At 36.1% G+C, this 15,744-nt stretch overlaps 1 protein-coding gene across 4 annotated transcripts in view; it reads left to right on the top strand.

Moving 5' to 3' along the window:
- Positions 1-15,744, top strand: part of PLEKHA5 (pleckstrin homology domain containing A5) — a 169,606-nt gene that overhangs the window by 112,924 nt on the left and 40,938 nt on the right. For all 4 annotated transcript variants that reach the window (XM_086466878.1, XM_086466871.1, XM_086466887.1 and 1 more), the window contains exons 8-10: positions 2,993-3,093; positions 3,988-4,103; positions 11,551-12,018. In XM_086466878.1, the coding sequence (XP_086323004.1) occupies positions 2,993-3,093; positions 3,988-4,103; positions 11,551-12,018 (685 nt within the window). The remainder of the gene's footprint in view (positions 1-2,992; positions 3,094-3,987; positions 4,104-11,550; positions 12,019-15,744) is intronic.

Genomic DNA, 15,744 nt, shown 5'->3' with positions numbered 1-15,744 from the left:
AAAATAGGGGAAAATAAACAGTTAAGACCATCTGCAGCCTTGAAGAGTAAGAAAGGGTTTCAGTTTAGGATAAGACTGAGACTTTAGAACTGATATAAGTGGTGGTGATGCTGGTGATGCTCAAAGCCGTGACAGATGAACGTAAAATGCTGTTCTGGTAAAGTGCAGCATGGTTCTAATCTAATCGAGACAAACCAGGTCATGAAACATAAAAGCTCTGTAACTGTTTTAGTTAACAAATTCTGAATTATTGAAATATAATCATTAGGCTTTGTTTCTTTACCCCAGGAAGTACCTGTAGTTGGATAAACCACCGCTGAGTCAAAATTAGGCTATAATTTCAGTCATGGAAGCATCGATTGTGATACAGTTAAACTGCATTTAGTTAAGTGGTCATTATATACTCTGTTCTTTTTTGTAGGGTTTTCTTATTTTAAACAAGTCTTCTCTTTTCCAGAGGTTCTAAAGTGCTACTTTGTAGCTGCCTTAACAGATTAAATTGACTTAAAGCACTGCATATGACATATCTCAAAATAAAGCAATAAGCGAAGCCAAAAGCAAATAAAATAAATCTGAAAAGCTCTATAATCTTACTTTTTCATTTTTGACGTGTTAGCTTGCCAAATAAGCTGAAATACAAGCAGAATAGTCTAAATTGTTTACATGATAAGCTTCATTTTTAGCTATCACTTGCTAGAAAGCAGGTAAAGCTGATGAACTGTAATTAAACATGTAGCAATAGTCTTAAAGGTCTTAGAAATGGCTACTTAATATATTAAAAAAATGCACTCTAAACCCTGTGCTTTTGTGGTTTTGTTAATTCTGTCTCAGATAATGAAAAAATGGGAAGCAGGGAGCCATGCACTTACTCCCAGATTGCAAACGGTGTTTCTGGGTGTGTGATTGCAATTGTTGGGGGGGGGGTTTGTTTTCTTTTTTGGTTTTGTTAGTAAATCTTACTGAACTTTTACAATTGTGTTACAATGTTAGCAGCTTAAATGTAATTTATACATTAAAAGAAAAATTATTTTATTGTATTTTTTCAGAGCTTAGAGAATACTTTTTTTTCTGTTACATTGGGGAATAAAAAGACTGCCTGCTTTCATATTGGAAGGTTACGGTTGTAGCAAATAAAAGATCTTAGAGCTGGACGGAAGATCTGCTATTTTTCTCTTGTATTATTTATATGGAGCATACAAGTAAAGATGGGTATAGGGTGGTGTAATGTGTAGATAAAAGCTAGTCTGATTGGAAACAGGTTTTTAAAATCTGGAAATGGAATGTGGCGGTATGTCTTTAACAAAGACCAAAGTCCTCCAGACATGCAGCTGTTCAGTGGGCAAAAATGTTTAATGCTTTTATATGACACTAGCGGGTGTGACTTAGTAATAAGTCGAAGTATAATCTAGATGAAGGGAATTTTTCCCCAAAACAGCGGTCCACATAAAGTAAACTCCAATATTTGCCTTGCATTCCGGGACAGGGGGAAAAAGGCAGATTTTTTTGGTGTGTATGGATGGCAAGGTGTAAATATGTGAGAGGGGAAGGTGGGATGGTTTCAGGCATACTTGTGAGTACCTGAAAGTTAAGTCCACTCTCTTAATTTCTTTTCTACCTTTTAATCAGAATAATTTTATGCTCAGTTCTACAGTTAAAGAACTATCCAGGAAAGCGTAATTTTTACATCTAACATGTCATATAATGCTGAAATGGCTGAGCAGAGCTTTCCCCATACAAATAACTTAAAAGAAAGTTGTGGCTTTTCAGAATTTAGTAAACAGGAACTGTTTTTTGGGAAAAAAGGTTTTTGAAACCATGTATGAGGTGGTCCTTTTGTGCTGTTTACAAGTATTTTAATTTTAACAGTATTGATTTTCCATACTTAAAACTTCAGAATATCTGTGTTTTCATTTTATATATTTCATAGATACATAGTCATTTGTTGTGGGCGGTATCTTCCAACTAAGAGAAGTGTTACGGGGGGCAGTCTCCTGAGATACTGGTTGTAAATAGAAAGTCTGTATCTGAAATACAGTTAAGATTGACCTTGTGAATTGCATCCAATTATTCTTTTATTAAAGTATAATTAGATTTAAGAGTTGTTTGTGGCTTTCAATTAAAATGTCAATTTATTATTACAATGTATCATTCTAAAATTTTATGTAAAACAAGGTTCTGGAAAAAGGGTGTTTGCTTTGGGGGAGAGTGGGTTTTTTTTATTGTTTTTTGTTTGTTTTTTGTTTTTTACAAATTGTCTGAAACATACGCATTCTTACATATAGAATGCAACTGAGTGTCAACTCTTAATGAGAATTGTAAAAACTTGTAGCTTAATATGCCCGATCTGAGAAGAAGAATGTGCAAATTTTTTCAAAGGCCAACAATCATAAGCAGTATTTTAAAATACTTCTGCTTCATAGGTATTTGCAGTTTTTACTAAGCAGGCAATAGATAGCAGGTACTGCTCTTGTCACTGAATTAGAGGCTTGACTTCCAGCTGCTTTTTGGTTTTGAAGTCATATGCAGGTAAGCACTGATCCCCAGGAAAACTCCAGGTAGCTATTTGTGGTGTTTTACATAAGGCAGATTCCATAAGGTAGTCACATGCTTAAACTTTTACAGAACTAGCACACTCAGGAGGGTTTTTTACGCTTGTCCATTGTGGGAAAAAGTCGAAGGTGGCCGTTTTCAGATGGCCTAGATTTCACGGTGCTTAGCAGGTTTTTGGGGGCACACATTTGCGTCAGGGCATGTGTTGGCAGGAGGAGGCTGCCCAGGTGCTCTTGTGGACTGCACACTTCTGAGACTGTATACAGACACCTGCGTAACAAGTCAGAGTGGCTTTCTTGATTCTCTAATGCATTTTCTTCTGGGGTAAACTTCTTGGTAGTGGTCTTGCATTGTTAAAAACAGAGTTGCGCTGAAGTGTCTGAATCCAAGTATTATGTGTCAAAACATTTTGTTTCTCTAATCAAAGACTATACATTCACAGATGAGAAAGAAGAAGGAATACTAGGTAGCATACTTCTACCTAGTTTCCAGATATCTGTGCTTTCTGCTGAGGACCATATTAACCGCAAATATGCCTTTAAGGTAAGGGAATCAATTTTTCGGTGTAATGTTATGTCTGAAAGCACAATAGCCTAGTGATCAAAACTCCTTTTACTGAGTTATTATGCAAAACAGGATTGACAAACAGCTTCTGAGACTGATTTTTGCATAATACAGTAGCAGAGGATTGAAGTATTTAGCCTGATATAAATATAGACATAATTACTAGAATGAGAAAATGGATGAATATCACTTATTAGTAGTCTTTAGTTCATGGATCTTAAATACTGTGTGGTGTTTTAGGATTGTAGACTGCATCTGCTAATGGAAGTTCTTTCGTTATTTAGATACAAAGTATCTTTTCATATAAATAAAAATAAGGTTTTATTATCATTTAAATCACAATATTACATGAATCATTGTTCAGTGTTTCACAGCTAATCTTTTTAATCATGATAGAAGTCTGTACTAAATATTTTTTCTTGACTTTTTTTTTGTTTTATGAGCTCCTCTTGTCTCTTCTTTTGGCCTCCTAAGCAACACGTCATTTGTTTACTATGGTAAGTACAAATAAAAACTTACTGTATCATTCAGACAGCAAAAATCAATGCCAAAATCTTATTTGTGATAATTATATTAATTTACATTAATGGATAATCAAGATAGTTTTTAATAGATTGAAGACATTTAAGGGGGTTTTATTGAGTGCATTAATGAAGAAGCAGCTATGATTGAAAATTGTAGGCAATTATTTTGAAAATATGAAGTGACAGAGAAATATTGAAGTATTCCTTCCGACATGTTTGTTCTGATAATATTATTTGCAGAAATCTTATTATAGAAAACATTAGAGTGAATATACAGTAACATTATTTGCCTCTTTTCTTTTACAGAATCTTGTATTTTTATTGCAATGACCATGTCATTTCCAATCAGGCAGCTCATCCAAACATGAGGACCTATTATTTCTGCACAGATACAGGGAAGGAAATGGAGTTATGGATGAAAGCCATGACAGACGCAGCACTTGTGCAAACAGAGCCTGTGAAAAGGTAGTGTGGATTGACAAAACGGTGGCACAGTGTATTTCTTTCTCATATTTAGTTTGATTTATTTAAATGAAAGGGCATACCTTAAAACAGAACATAAATTGGCTGAAGTAGTTTCTTCTTATATTTAAGACTTCTTTAGCCAACAATATTGGATAAAATTTCGAAGTAGTAAAAATAATCTATGTTCTGAATATGGATGCCTTGAGTATAAGGGGCTAGAAGAAAAAAACCTAACTGATTCCTTTAGCCAGCGGCATCAAGAGAAGTGCAACGACGAATACTATGTGCAGGCATGTTTGACTTCCCCTGCCCTCCCGACGGAACAGCAATAGCAGCTTAGCTGGTGGTAGGTAGTCTTTGGCTTAAGCCAGTCATAAGTCTGAAATTCACAACTATAGTTTCTTTCTAAATTAAACAGTTGTACCTGTGGGCATCATGTGGAGAGACGTTCTTGTTCATCATTAAGCTGTCATCAAATTTAGACTTACCTGATCTGGACCCTTATCCTTTATGTATCCATGTGTTGATAATGAAAAGCAAGTTATCACTGGAAACCTTGTGTTCTCAGAAACTGACAGTTGTCTGCTGCTGTCTATCCAGTAAGAATTGTTTTGTCTCTGAATGTGGTCCCGTGGGTCGGCTCCATGACATCTATAATGGAAACCTCATTAATTGAAAATTTAAAAGCTCCTCATTATTGATGGCACAGGAGTTAGTGTTGATGGCTGCTGTCACTTGATCTGTTCTGCACTCTGTTACTTTGCACTGTGCTGGAGCTAAATGAACAGCAGCAATCCTGAGAAATTTTAAGTTAAAAAAAAATAGTAAAAAATCACAGACACACAGGTACCAAAGAAGGAAAATTTTTGCAGAAAAGCACGTTCAACTTGTCATAATACAAGCATTCTTTCTGAATTTTGCATTCCTGTTAACTTGTTCCTGACATTTCTGTATCCCATCTTCCAGTGTGGTGCTGGCAGAAGCATAGAATGGAATGCAGAATGATTAGACACTCTTAATGTTACATGTTTTTATGTTTTGTGAGCTTCTCAGTCAAACATAATGAAAACTTTACACCAATCTCAGGACATTCAGAAGGATAACAGTAACCTAGGAACACTTCTAAATTTGTACCTGTGCAACTTTTTAGTGACTGATCTTAAACAAAAGGTTGAAATCTTAGCTTTTGTCTCTAGGATCCTTTAAATATATAAATAGTATGTGAAGTATTTCATTCTCTGCATTGAACTGCATAGTGAAATAGGAAAAAATACGGTATTCTCTCTGCTTTGAAAAATTAATACATGTGCTTCAAGCTCTCAAGTGTCATGTGTCTTTTCAGTAATTTGGGGAAAAAGAAAGGATTTCAGCTTATAGAAGGGAGGAGTGGTAGGTCCAACTATCACAGTAAAATTTGATCTGATTATGTATGTTATTACATATGAAGATGTTACAGGGAAGGGATGAGCAGATTGAGATTTAGCATAAGCAAGTAGACACTTAGTAGCATTTTCACCTTTTACTTTCTCCATTCAGAGCTTTTAAGAGACTGCTATTAAAAGAATGAAGTTACCTTAACAAAGTAAAATACCTCATTTAACTTAGTTAATAATAAACTTAATCTGAAAAATGAGTTTTGGGTTGCATTGTAAGTGTATTGCAGGTAGTTGTGGTAGCTTACAGATGGAGAAATGATTAAACCAAATCCAGACCCACTTAACTTCAAACACATTATGTATTGATTGTGTAAGCACTTTGTAGGGGGAATACTACTGAAGTGGGTCGTTCTGAATCTTTTTTGAACTGGTGAAATGACCTTCCTTTGGTATTTGCAATACTGTGAAGACTGAACATTTGAAGAGGACATCTTTGTAGCAGAAGAAAATTGACGTGAGAAAAGTGTATTTCCATCTGACAGAGGCTCCTTAAGTGTCGCCTTCATAGTCTCTCCTATAACAGTCAATGCTGTATAGATGATATTTAGTAAACTTCATTATATAGATGTTAGGTTACTTGTGGCATAAGAAGCAATCTAAAATGTTAGTGTAAATATCCACTATTTTGTGCAGTTCATTAATACAGCTGCCTCAGTGATCTCCCCCTGGCGCCAGTGCAGCCTAGTTGTCCTTCTACGCTGCAGTGCCGTGGCTGCTCTAACAAGACAGATGTGCAGCTCACTGCCGTGAAGGGTGTCCCAGCCTCCCAAAACACTTGGTCATGCACTCCTGCCCGCTTCCGTCAGCCTCAGTGCCTCTTGTAGCACTGATATCTGCCTGTTTGAGGTATTTGGCAGTGTATAGGCAAACAATGGGGATTCCCAATACAGCTGAGCTTATCTAACACATTTCATCCAGCTGTACATGCTCCTGCAATTTGCCTTGCATTGCTTCGGGTGCTTATCTTACTCCTCAGTGAATCAGTGTAGCACACTAAACGAGTAGAAGAGCACTCAGCAGCAAAATCAGTAGTTTTCTGCCTGGATATCACAGACAGAACAGGCTTGCTTACAGCTAAAACGTGTCAGAAAACCCCCAAGAAAAGCGACTTATGTAACACCATCTTGTTTTAATTCAGACAGGAAACCTTAGTACAAAACAGAAGTAGATGTGACCTCTTTGAAAAGTTTTTTAGTAGTCTTGAAATAATTACTGGAGAGAAAATACATTGCAAGCCCAGTAAAGTCTCAAAGACTTTCATGTCTATTGGCTGTAATAATGAAGAAAATCCTTCGGACATCTGTTTTCTAAAGAATCCATCTTTTGGCTATCAAACCAGTTCTTAAAATGAGCCATGTAGCAGGATATGATCTTATCTAGAAGAAATACTGTTTCTTCCGTGTAAAAAATCTGTGAAGTGTTAAGTATTGTATTACCTCATCTCTAAGTAACCTAAAGTTTGGCAGGCACATAGCTCTAAGCATAAACAATTTTGGCTCAATCACATTCAGCCGGTGCCTTTGTTTCTCAGTTCTGTTTTTTCTAGAGGTTCTAGCATTATACTGAATAGTTTTCTAACAGACTAGATACTTACTTATGATACAATAGCTAGAATTATTAAGAACTTACTTCCTTAAATATTTATGCAAGCTGATGCTGAGCCACTATTAAGTGCTTGTTAATATAAATTGCCCAAAGATAGGTCAGAGTTTTTACAGTATATTTCTTTAAATCTAGAAGTCAAGGTACTTTGCTGCTTATGATACTCTGTAAATCCAAACCCAACAGTCTATTAAATTGAATGTTTCAGCTTTAAATAATTTCAGAGCTACAATCTGTATCTTTATTTTTCTGAGAATGTGAGTTTCTTGGAGAGAAAAAAGATAAAATGAGTATTTAAAAGATTATATGGGGGGGCGGACTGTCCCCTGTTTTCTGTAAAGTATTCTTATTTTCCACATACAATTAGCCACATAATACAGAAATGAGATACCAAGGTGAGAAAATGAAAATGTAACCGTTTCTTTTAGAACTGATCTGCAGTCACAGCAGAAAAACTCCCTTCTGATGTGTAACTACAGGGAAGGACAAATATTATTTGGTCCTATTGACTTAACTGTAATTACTTCTTTCTAACATTTTTGGTTTAATTTTACCTAAGTAGTAAATTGAAGTTTTATGATATACTGAGAGACCTATCAAAATAATTAAACACCAAATACTTTAGTCAGTGAGGAACTATTTAATCTTATGACTCAAAATATGATCTCAAACAACCTCTCTGGTTTAGCAAAACATCTTACTCATTCTGTGTTGCATCACTGCAGACCACAGTTGAGTTGTATCTGAATGCTTCTGTTTGTAGATATTAATATCCACCAACATACTGATTTATTATTTTTACCCTAAATGCTGTTTTCTCTATTCTCCCATGTTTAAGAACATCATTTCTCTATCCTTTCACTGTCAGCTGTGTGTGCTAGAGCCTTTGTTTCTTCTGAGTGATGCAGCATGTACTAAGAAAAGATTTTACTTTTTTTTTTTTTCCCTCCTCCTAGTGTAGTTACTTTCTCTGAACAGTATAAAATAAGCTGCCAAAAAAACGCTTGTTAGCATAGCGACATCCACAGTGGGGGTTTACTGACGTCACTGTGTTTGGAAATGATGGCTTTTTCTTTTCAAATGCTTCTGCCTGGCTTTGTTAAATCAGAGTTCTCACGTCCATCTGAAATTTAATTACATGCCCCCCACCCAACCCTTTCAGAATTATTTATTTGTCTAAAGCAGCAGAAAATATTTTTTGCTGTATTACTGTTCCATACATATCATTCCTGTTCGGTTGTAGAAATCTTTAAGTTGCATTCAGTATGTGCTGAAAGACATGTTCAATGCTCATTCTCTTCGTCTTCTCCCTCTCCCATCTCCAAAATACCCTGCAAGTCTTGTTGAATATGTCTTTGAAAGCTAGATAGAAGTATGGAGCCAAATATAAATACAGATTTATGTTTCTTACGTTTACCTATTGGTTTCTGATAATTCTTTCCCATTTGGATCTTTTGCTGTGGAAAGAGATCTCTTGCTTACACTGAGTTGAGTGATTTGATGCACAAAGTTAAAGGAGAGCCCAGAAGTCTATTTGAATGCCAGTCATTCAGCCTCTACACCGTCGCAAAGAATGTCAAATACAAATGCTTGGCTCTGCTGTGTATAACCATAGTAACGAGTGATACAGCATAGCGATTGCATGGCAAAACAATCCTGTGATTTTGGGGTTTGCTGTTTTTTAATTAAGGCAGACAGTGGAAAATAGTATGATGGTGTGAACTGAACACTGTGCCAGATCTTAACTTTGCCATGTATCTGATGAACATCCTTAGAGATGCCACTCTCCCTCTGCGCCACAGATTTTCCATCTGTAAAAAGGCAGCTGCTTCTCTGCTGTAAAACACCTTGAGAAAGATTGATATAAAGTGCTATATAAGGGGATAGGTGGTACTATTAAGGCAAGTTGCATGTATTAATGCCTGTGTTTAGGACTATTTGCAAGGTCATCTTTAGATTTATTTGGAAAGGCTTGAGTACTGGCTGAAAACTGAAATTTTAACACCCTCTTTTGACTTGATAATTGTGGGAAATTGAATTCTTAATTCACTTTCCTTTTGGGGGGATTCCTTTACTTTGTAATAGAACACTGGGTAGTACAGTTTTGAGGTGAAAGGGAGGAGGTGATTAGGCTTTTTTCCATAACCTTGAGAAGGAACCGAGGCAGAAATGCTTGGTCTGGGGAACAGTTGAAAGTCTTGGGGGAAAAAATAACAAGAAAACACCTCACTTTTAAATTGCAGTAGGAAAGTAGCATAGCATTTCTTTGCTGATGCTTGGAAATTAGAGAAAAGGTGATGTAGGTATAGCAGTTTGCCCACGTGTGTCCTGCCCCACAGAAATTTGCATAAAAACTGGTTCTACATCAACATTTTTTTTCGTCTAGAAGTTACAGTTAGCAGAAATATTACGCTTTCCTTTCTGCTAGTGGAAAACATCAGATGTATCCAACCTCTGCATTTAATAGTGATGTATGAGAAAAAAACACTGTGTTTAAAAATAGTGCTGACGCATACAGCCAGAGATGTTCACGTTAGATTATTGATATGAATGTTTTCATTTGCAATACGTTTGACGTGTGTATACGCATTCATGTCGGCAGCTCGGGAGTAATCTATTTTGAACTACTTATATTAATAGAGTGAATTTTGGAGGACTTTTATAACATTACGAAGTATCAAGCAGAGATTGAGATCATCACAACTATGTCAGGAGGAGGCATGGGGAAAAAAATCATACCCCTTGTTAACATGCAAAGTGCAGGAGCATACAGTATGCAAAGGACTTTGATGTCTTGCTGTTTCTGACGGATGCATTTGAAATGGTGTACTTGTCAAGGCAGGTGTCTCTTGATTCCATTCACGTTATGAAGAATTCATAGCAAGAGTAGGGTGGTAATGGGAGGTGCATTTAAAATGAAGTATCCAATATTATTAGCAGTAGGTGGTATTTTATTAAGGACCTTACACTTTTCAGTCCTTTTTGTATTCACTGGAGTTCTGTCCCAAGTAGCTGTTGGTCTGTTGGGAATTCATGGCTTAACCTGTTGGGGAGGTGTAGACTTATTGGAAATTTAAGCCTCCCATTAAGATGGGGTAAGCAAAAATGCTTACAGCTATTTATGTAGTTAGCCTGCTTGGAATCGGAGTGTTTTTCAGAGGAGCAGTCATACTTATGTTCTTGGTCACTTGTGTACAGGATGACCTTTTATACATGGATTAGGCACTTGAACCGGACACAGTTGAAAAGATGAATAATACATTTGCAAAAAATGCAAAACAATGTGAAAGGTTAATTTGACATCATCTTAAAATAAAGTATTGTTCTTGGTTTGGTTTTATACAGAGATGTAATTTTAAAGAATTATATTTCTTCCTCTTCTTTTCTCCCGTACCAAAAAATGTTGATCAAAACATTTTAGGGTTTTTGGTTTGGTTTGTTTTTTCCTAGTAAACAGGAAAAATAAAGTCACTGTCTGACCTGGATGTTCAGTTCATGTCCTAGTATGGAAAAAGATACAGCTTCTTGACGTTTTGAAATTTTAAAAAGATAGCTAATAGAACTGCACACATTGAGTACTTGTTTAAGTACTGTAAAGCAGTAGCTGTTTTAAAAATATCATTATTTTTGTGGTACAGTTCCCTAAGTCAGAAACTATTTTCCCCCTTAAAATTAGGGAAGCCACAGTTATTTTCCACAAAATGTATGCCAGCCAAAGTGATAACATACCAAAGAAAACTAATTGATGCCAGTGACCACGAAAAGTTGTTTGCTTCTTTAAAGGAGCTCATTATACGTTAAATTCAGCAGTATTGTGAATCACAAACTGGTCAGCAATGTAATCTGCTACCGTTTTTAAAGATGGCTTTTAAAATAGTCTGAATTTCAGTCTGTTGACACGTGGAAGCTGTAGCTCTTGGAGAGCCACTGAGTATTTTTACTGTTTGAATGTCCAGCCCTCCCGAAACTGAACATCCACTTTTCAGACTCTGGCTTTATTTCCTCTTGTGCACATTATTTCTAAGGAGTTAATTGGAAGTTGGCTTAAAAAATTTACCCCATGTTGTAAATGCTTTTTAAATAGCAAAGAAATAGAGAAACACGGAAGAAAAAACACTTTCCAACCAAAAAAACCCTGAAAACACACCAAGCAAAACACCACCACCATGCCCAAAACAAAACCAAAACAAAAAAGCCCAAAACAACAACAAAAAAACCAACCTGTCCTTGATTATTGTGAGAATGTCGGGGATTTTTCTTCCAAAGACGAGGTACTGATGTAAAATATCTGGGCAGGGGTTCACTGAAATAATCCTGATAAACACCAATATATTCACTTTTCATTTTCTATTACTATTTTTTAATGAATGTTTTGTTGATATTATAGCTTGTCATGTATTTCTTTGCAGAGTAGAGAAGTTAACAGCTGAAAATACACCACCTCGAGAGGTAAATAATATTTCAAACCATCGGGTGCTAATTAAGCCAGAGGCACAGAATAACCAGAAAAACAAAGAAGTAAACAAAAATGAGGAGAAGAAGGCTTTGGAAGCTGAAAAATATGGATTTCAGAAAGTTGGGCAAGATAAACCATTAACGAAAGTTAACAGTGTAAAGCTAAATCCTTTGGGATCCGAATACAGGACTTTACCCATAAGCACGATTCAGGCTGGACACTTCAGACCAGTTCATTTAAATGGGTCTGAGAATAAAGCTGTTGGTGTTGTCCTGGCAGACGCTGGAGATGGCGGTCAGCACAGTACAGTTCTGTCACATATGGAGTCTGAACGAGTTATGCAGAGAACTAACTCAATGCTGCAGTTGGAACAGTGGATTAAAATACAAAGAGGAAAAGGACAAGAAGAGGAAACAAGAGGGTAAGTACTAGCGAATAATACTTAGACTTGAATCCTGATTAGATTCTTTGGTTTTTGGTCATTATTACGTAAATATGTAATGAATTGTTCTCTGTAAGAAGTGCCTGGATAACTGCTCAGAACAGATTTATTAAAGTTTCTCTTTAATTAACATTTGAGTGCTAATATATTAAACTATATTAATATATTAATAAATAAAAACGGCCAGAAGCTCTTTTTGGGTGTTAGAAATTTATCTATCCTTGCAGAGAGCTGGTGTCATCAATCATAAGAATACTTTTTCCTCTTAAAATCTGTTCTTGAAATTGCCTTGTCTTCTGCATTTCTGTCCATGAATTCTTGTAATAATATTTTATTTAAAATCCTTCAAAAAAATATTCCAGGGAGGTTTTGAACTTTAAACAAGCTTTAATTGAAGAGAGAGAGAGAGGCTTTACCTAAGAATGAGTCATAGAAATATAACTAACTTGATGCTTAAAGCTTCTGGTCTCATGAAATTAAACATCTTCTGGTTCTGATATTGTGTTCCACTGCTTATTCATGAAGCTTTAAAATTATGCATGAATGACTGACAATATTAAGTCTTGTGCCAATAGCGATTTCTCATCAGACAGAAGTGTAGGGATGTTGCTTCCAGGCTGGCTTAAAGACAAGCAGCTCTAGCAGTAAAATACAAAAGTTTTTGATACTACATTAGATAGGTATTATGGAGATGCTATCACAAGAGATACTTTGAAGACTTGGAAATTAGGGAGCTTGCATATAGATAGATGGCAGAGCAGAGCTTAAAATAGAACCCAAGTTCAGAAAATGTGTTTTCTGCAAAATTCAAAATGTGGGGGCTGGGGGCTTTTCAGTTTTTGCAAAAACTTGAAAAATTTAGTTTGATCAAGTTTGAATTTTCAGTGCATGCAGCAACTTGCGCACTCTGACATTTATTTTATTATTCATGCCTGCGTTATGAGAACTGAGAAGTCTCTTTGGTGCAATTAGTTTGTTGGGTTTTTTTTTAGATGAGACTGTAAAACTTGCAACCAAACGGTAGAAATTTGAGTAGCTGTGGCGTTTTTCAGTTGTGAAGAAGTATAACAACCCTAAAACTGTTTTCATTGTGGGAATCAAATAGAGGGAAGTACTGTTAACAATATGTTACTAATTAACAATATTTTATTCTTGACTACGGAGAACACTTGTTGCTTAAATAAGGGTGGCGTTGACAGCGCGAAAGGGTATGCTTTCAAATGAGTTTCTACATAAAAGTAGGAAACTGAAAAATAATTAGCCTTGAGCTATCTTTTTTGCATTGTGTGGAAGTGGCCTTGAATAATGATCCAAATTTCTAATGTATAGTGATGTCTTCAGAATGTGGTTTCATTTAAATTTTAGATTTTATTTTTGTTCAGATTGCCAGTTTCTGGCTGGAGACAGTTGTTTAAGTAGAATTGAAGTTGGTAAATGAGGGCAGAAAGAAGCTCCAGTTTATGTTAAAGCTTATGGGTGGGGTGAGAGGCTAGTAAGGCTGTTTGTAGTAAGACCTGTTCAACTCATAACTTGAATTTTTGAGAAAAGTAGTCTTTAGTTAATGAGGAAAAGTTGCTGACTTTTAACAAAGAAGCTTTCCATTGCATCTGTCTCTAACGTTGGAAGTCATGGAGGACCAAACCAAGTATCTCTGATGTGTCAGACTGAAAAAGAATTGGGACTTAAAGAATACTAGAATGTTGACAAACAGATTTGATTAAGTAACTACATATACAATAGCTGTTAGCTGTCCTCAGTATGGAGTGAAGAGTGTTCACTGCAAAACTACTTTTTTTTTTTAGGAATTTTTTAGTTTTGTTGCCTGAGAAATTAATGAGAATGATGGCAATACAGTTTTTAATTCTTGAAGCTGTTATCTGCCATTTCTGTGGATCTAGACATCTAGTTTTCTAAGAGCCACACAAATAAAGATAACTGATGCCTTGAGGAAGGCCAACCTTTTTTTAAACCAAAATTTTATTTTTTTTTAATTAAAAAACTTCAGTATCATTTTATTGAATTGATTTTGCACAGGTCAGTTACAAGTAAATGTTTTGACCAAAAGTGTTTCTCTTTCAAACGTGAAAAAGTACATGTTGCACAGTACTACATGAGGTTTTTTGTTGCTGCTAACCCAGGATGCAAGCCCCTGTCTGCCTGCCTTGTCGATATAAGCCTCATCCGAAATAAGAAATTCCTGCTGTACAGCACCAGGTTTTCGTCTTCGTTCTGCCACCCTTTGCTTGATTCTCGTGTGGAAGTTCTGTGTTCTGAACCAGTTGGTATTTGCATTCTTAAGGATGAAGGACTCTTTTGAGGTTTCGATCAGAGGGTATTCATAAAATTGCAGAACTGAGCCCCTGAAGGTTTATCAGTGGAGTTGCTTTCCCAAATAGTCCACCTTGGACGCCAGAATCAGTCTTGCCGACCCAAGAGTAATCCTAGAGACGGCCTCTAAAGGTGTCTGTAAGGAGTCTATAGACTCATGTGGAAGCGTTTTTTTTTTGCATATGGGAACATTTGCAGGGAGCTATTTATGGTGACAGTTGCAGAAATATTTTGCAACCTTACGGTGTGCATGACCGCTTGACTGGCTGCGGCAGCCTCCCCTTGTGTGTAAGGCAGCTGTAAGCTGCAGTACTGTCTAGGGTTGGTTTTGGATTTGACTAGAACGATGTTTTCACAAGTATCAACAGGATGTTGGTGAATCTGTTTTGATTTTATCAAATGATGTAAAACAAAGGTTAATGTTGAGGCAGTTGGGCTTTTTACAGTTTTTGTGGTTTACCAATATAAGACGGATGTTATCTTCCTAAACGTTCTAGAATATAAGTAATTGCATGCAGACTTTAAATTTCTATCCTTACATAGTAAGGACTTCAGACAACTTTTCTTCAAGTTGTCCAGCGTATTTAAAGGAGCTAACAGGATTGCACTGCCCATTTAATTACTAAAATGGGAGAGGAGTTTCAGTGAGTGAGGTATGTCTAGCTACTGGATATCATCTTGAAAATATCAGGCTTCACCATTCCCATTTGTGAATAGCTAAAATAATACTTTGAAAGTTAGAAATAGAACCCGGAAGTGTCTTGGCTGTTTGTTTTTTAAATATGGAGATGGAGAAAAGCTCTTATCATATGTTTCATGAAGAAATTCAAGGTATTTAAGCAGGTTTTGCAGCAAAAGAATAAGGTCTAGAAGCTTTTTTTTTGTGAGAGTGGAATGCTGTCCAATCTACAAAATTGGGATAATATTTCATTAATTCTTGAAAAGCTTCAGAAACTGTAGCAGATTTTGTATGTAAAGCTCTTTATAGCAATTTTATCTCCGAAATGTTACAGGTGATCATAAATACTCAGCTTAACTATTTTCACTGGAAAAGTGGGGTTTACCATCATCAATTTCCTTGATAGTTATTCCATAAGGATCTAAAATGCATAATGCTGGCTTACCTTGCCATTTGCTCTACATCAGTTCTTTAATGTTTTCGTGGCACTAAAGTCATTCAACACCATCTTCAGATTGTGGTGTCTCGCAGTGGCAGGGATTTTAGTTTGAATTAGTCTGGGGTGTAGCTAGAAGCTGCTGCCCTCTGATGGCTGAATCGTGTCCAATTTGAAATCAGTTTTGTTGTCTCTGGGCAAATCTATCATAGATATGTGATCAGTAGCAAAAGGCTTTTAAGTGGTGCTCATCTGAATTTCA

This window comes from Leptosomus discolor, chromosome 1 (assembly GCF_034619465.1).
Source record: "Leptosomus discolor isolate bLepDis1 chromosome 1, bLepDis1.hap2, whole genome shotgun sequence".
NCBI classification, from domain to species: Eukaryota; Metazoa; Chordata; class Aves; order Leptosomiformes; family Leptosomidae; genus Leptosomus; species Leptosomus discolor.
The sequence above is the reverse complement of the archived record's forward strand: the minus strand, read 5'-3'. Positions and strand labels throughout refer to the sequence as shown.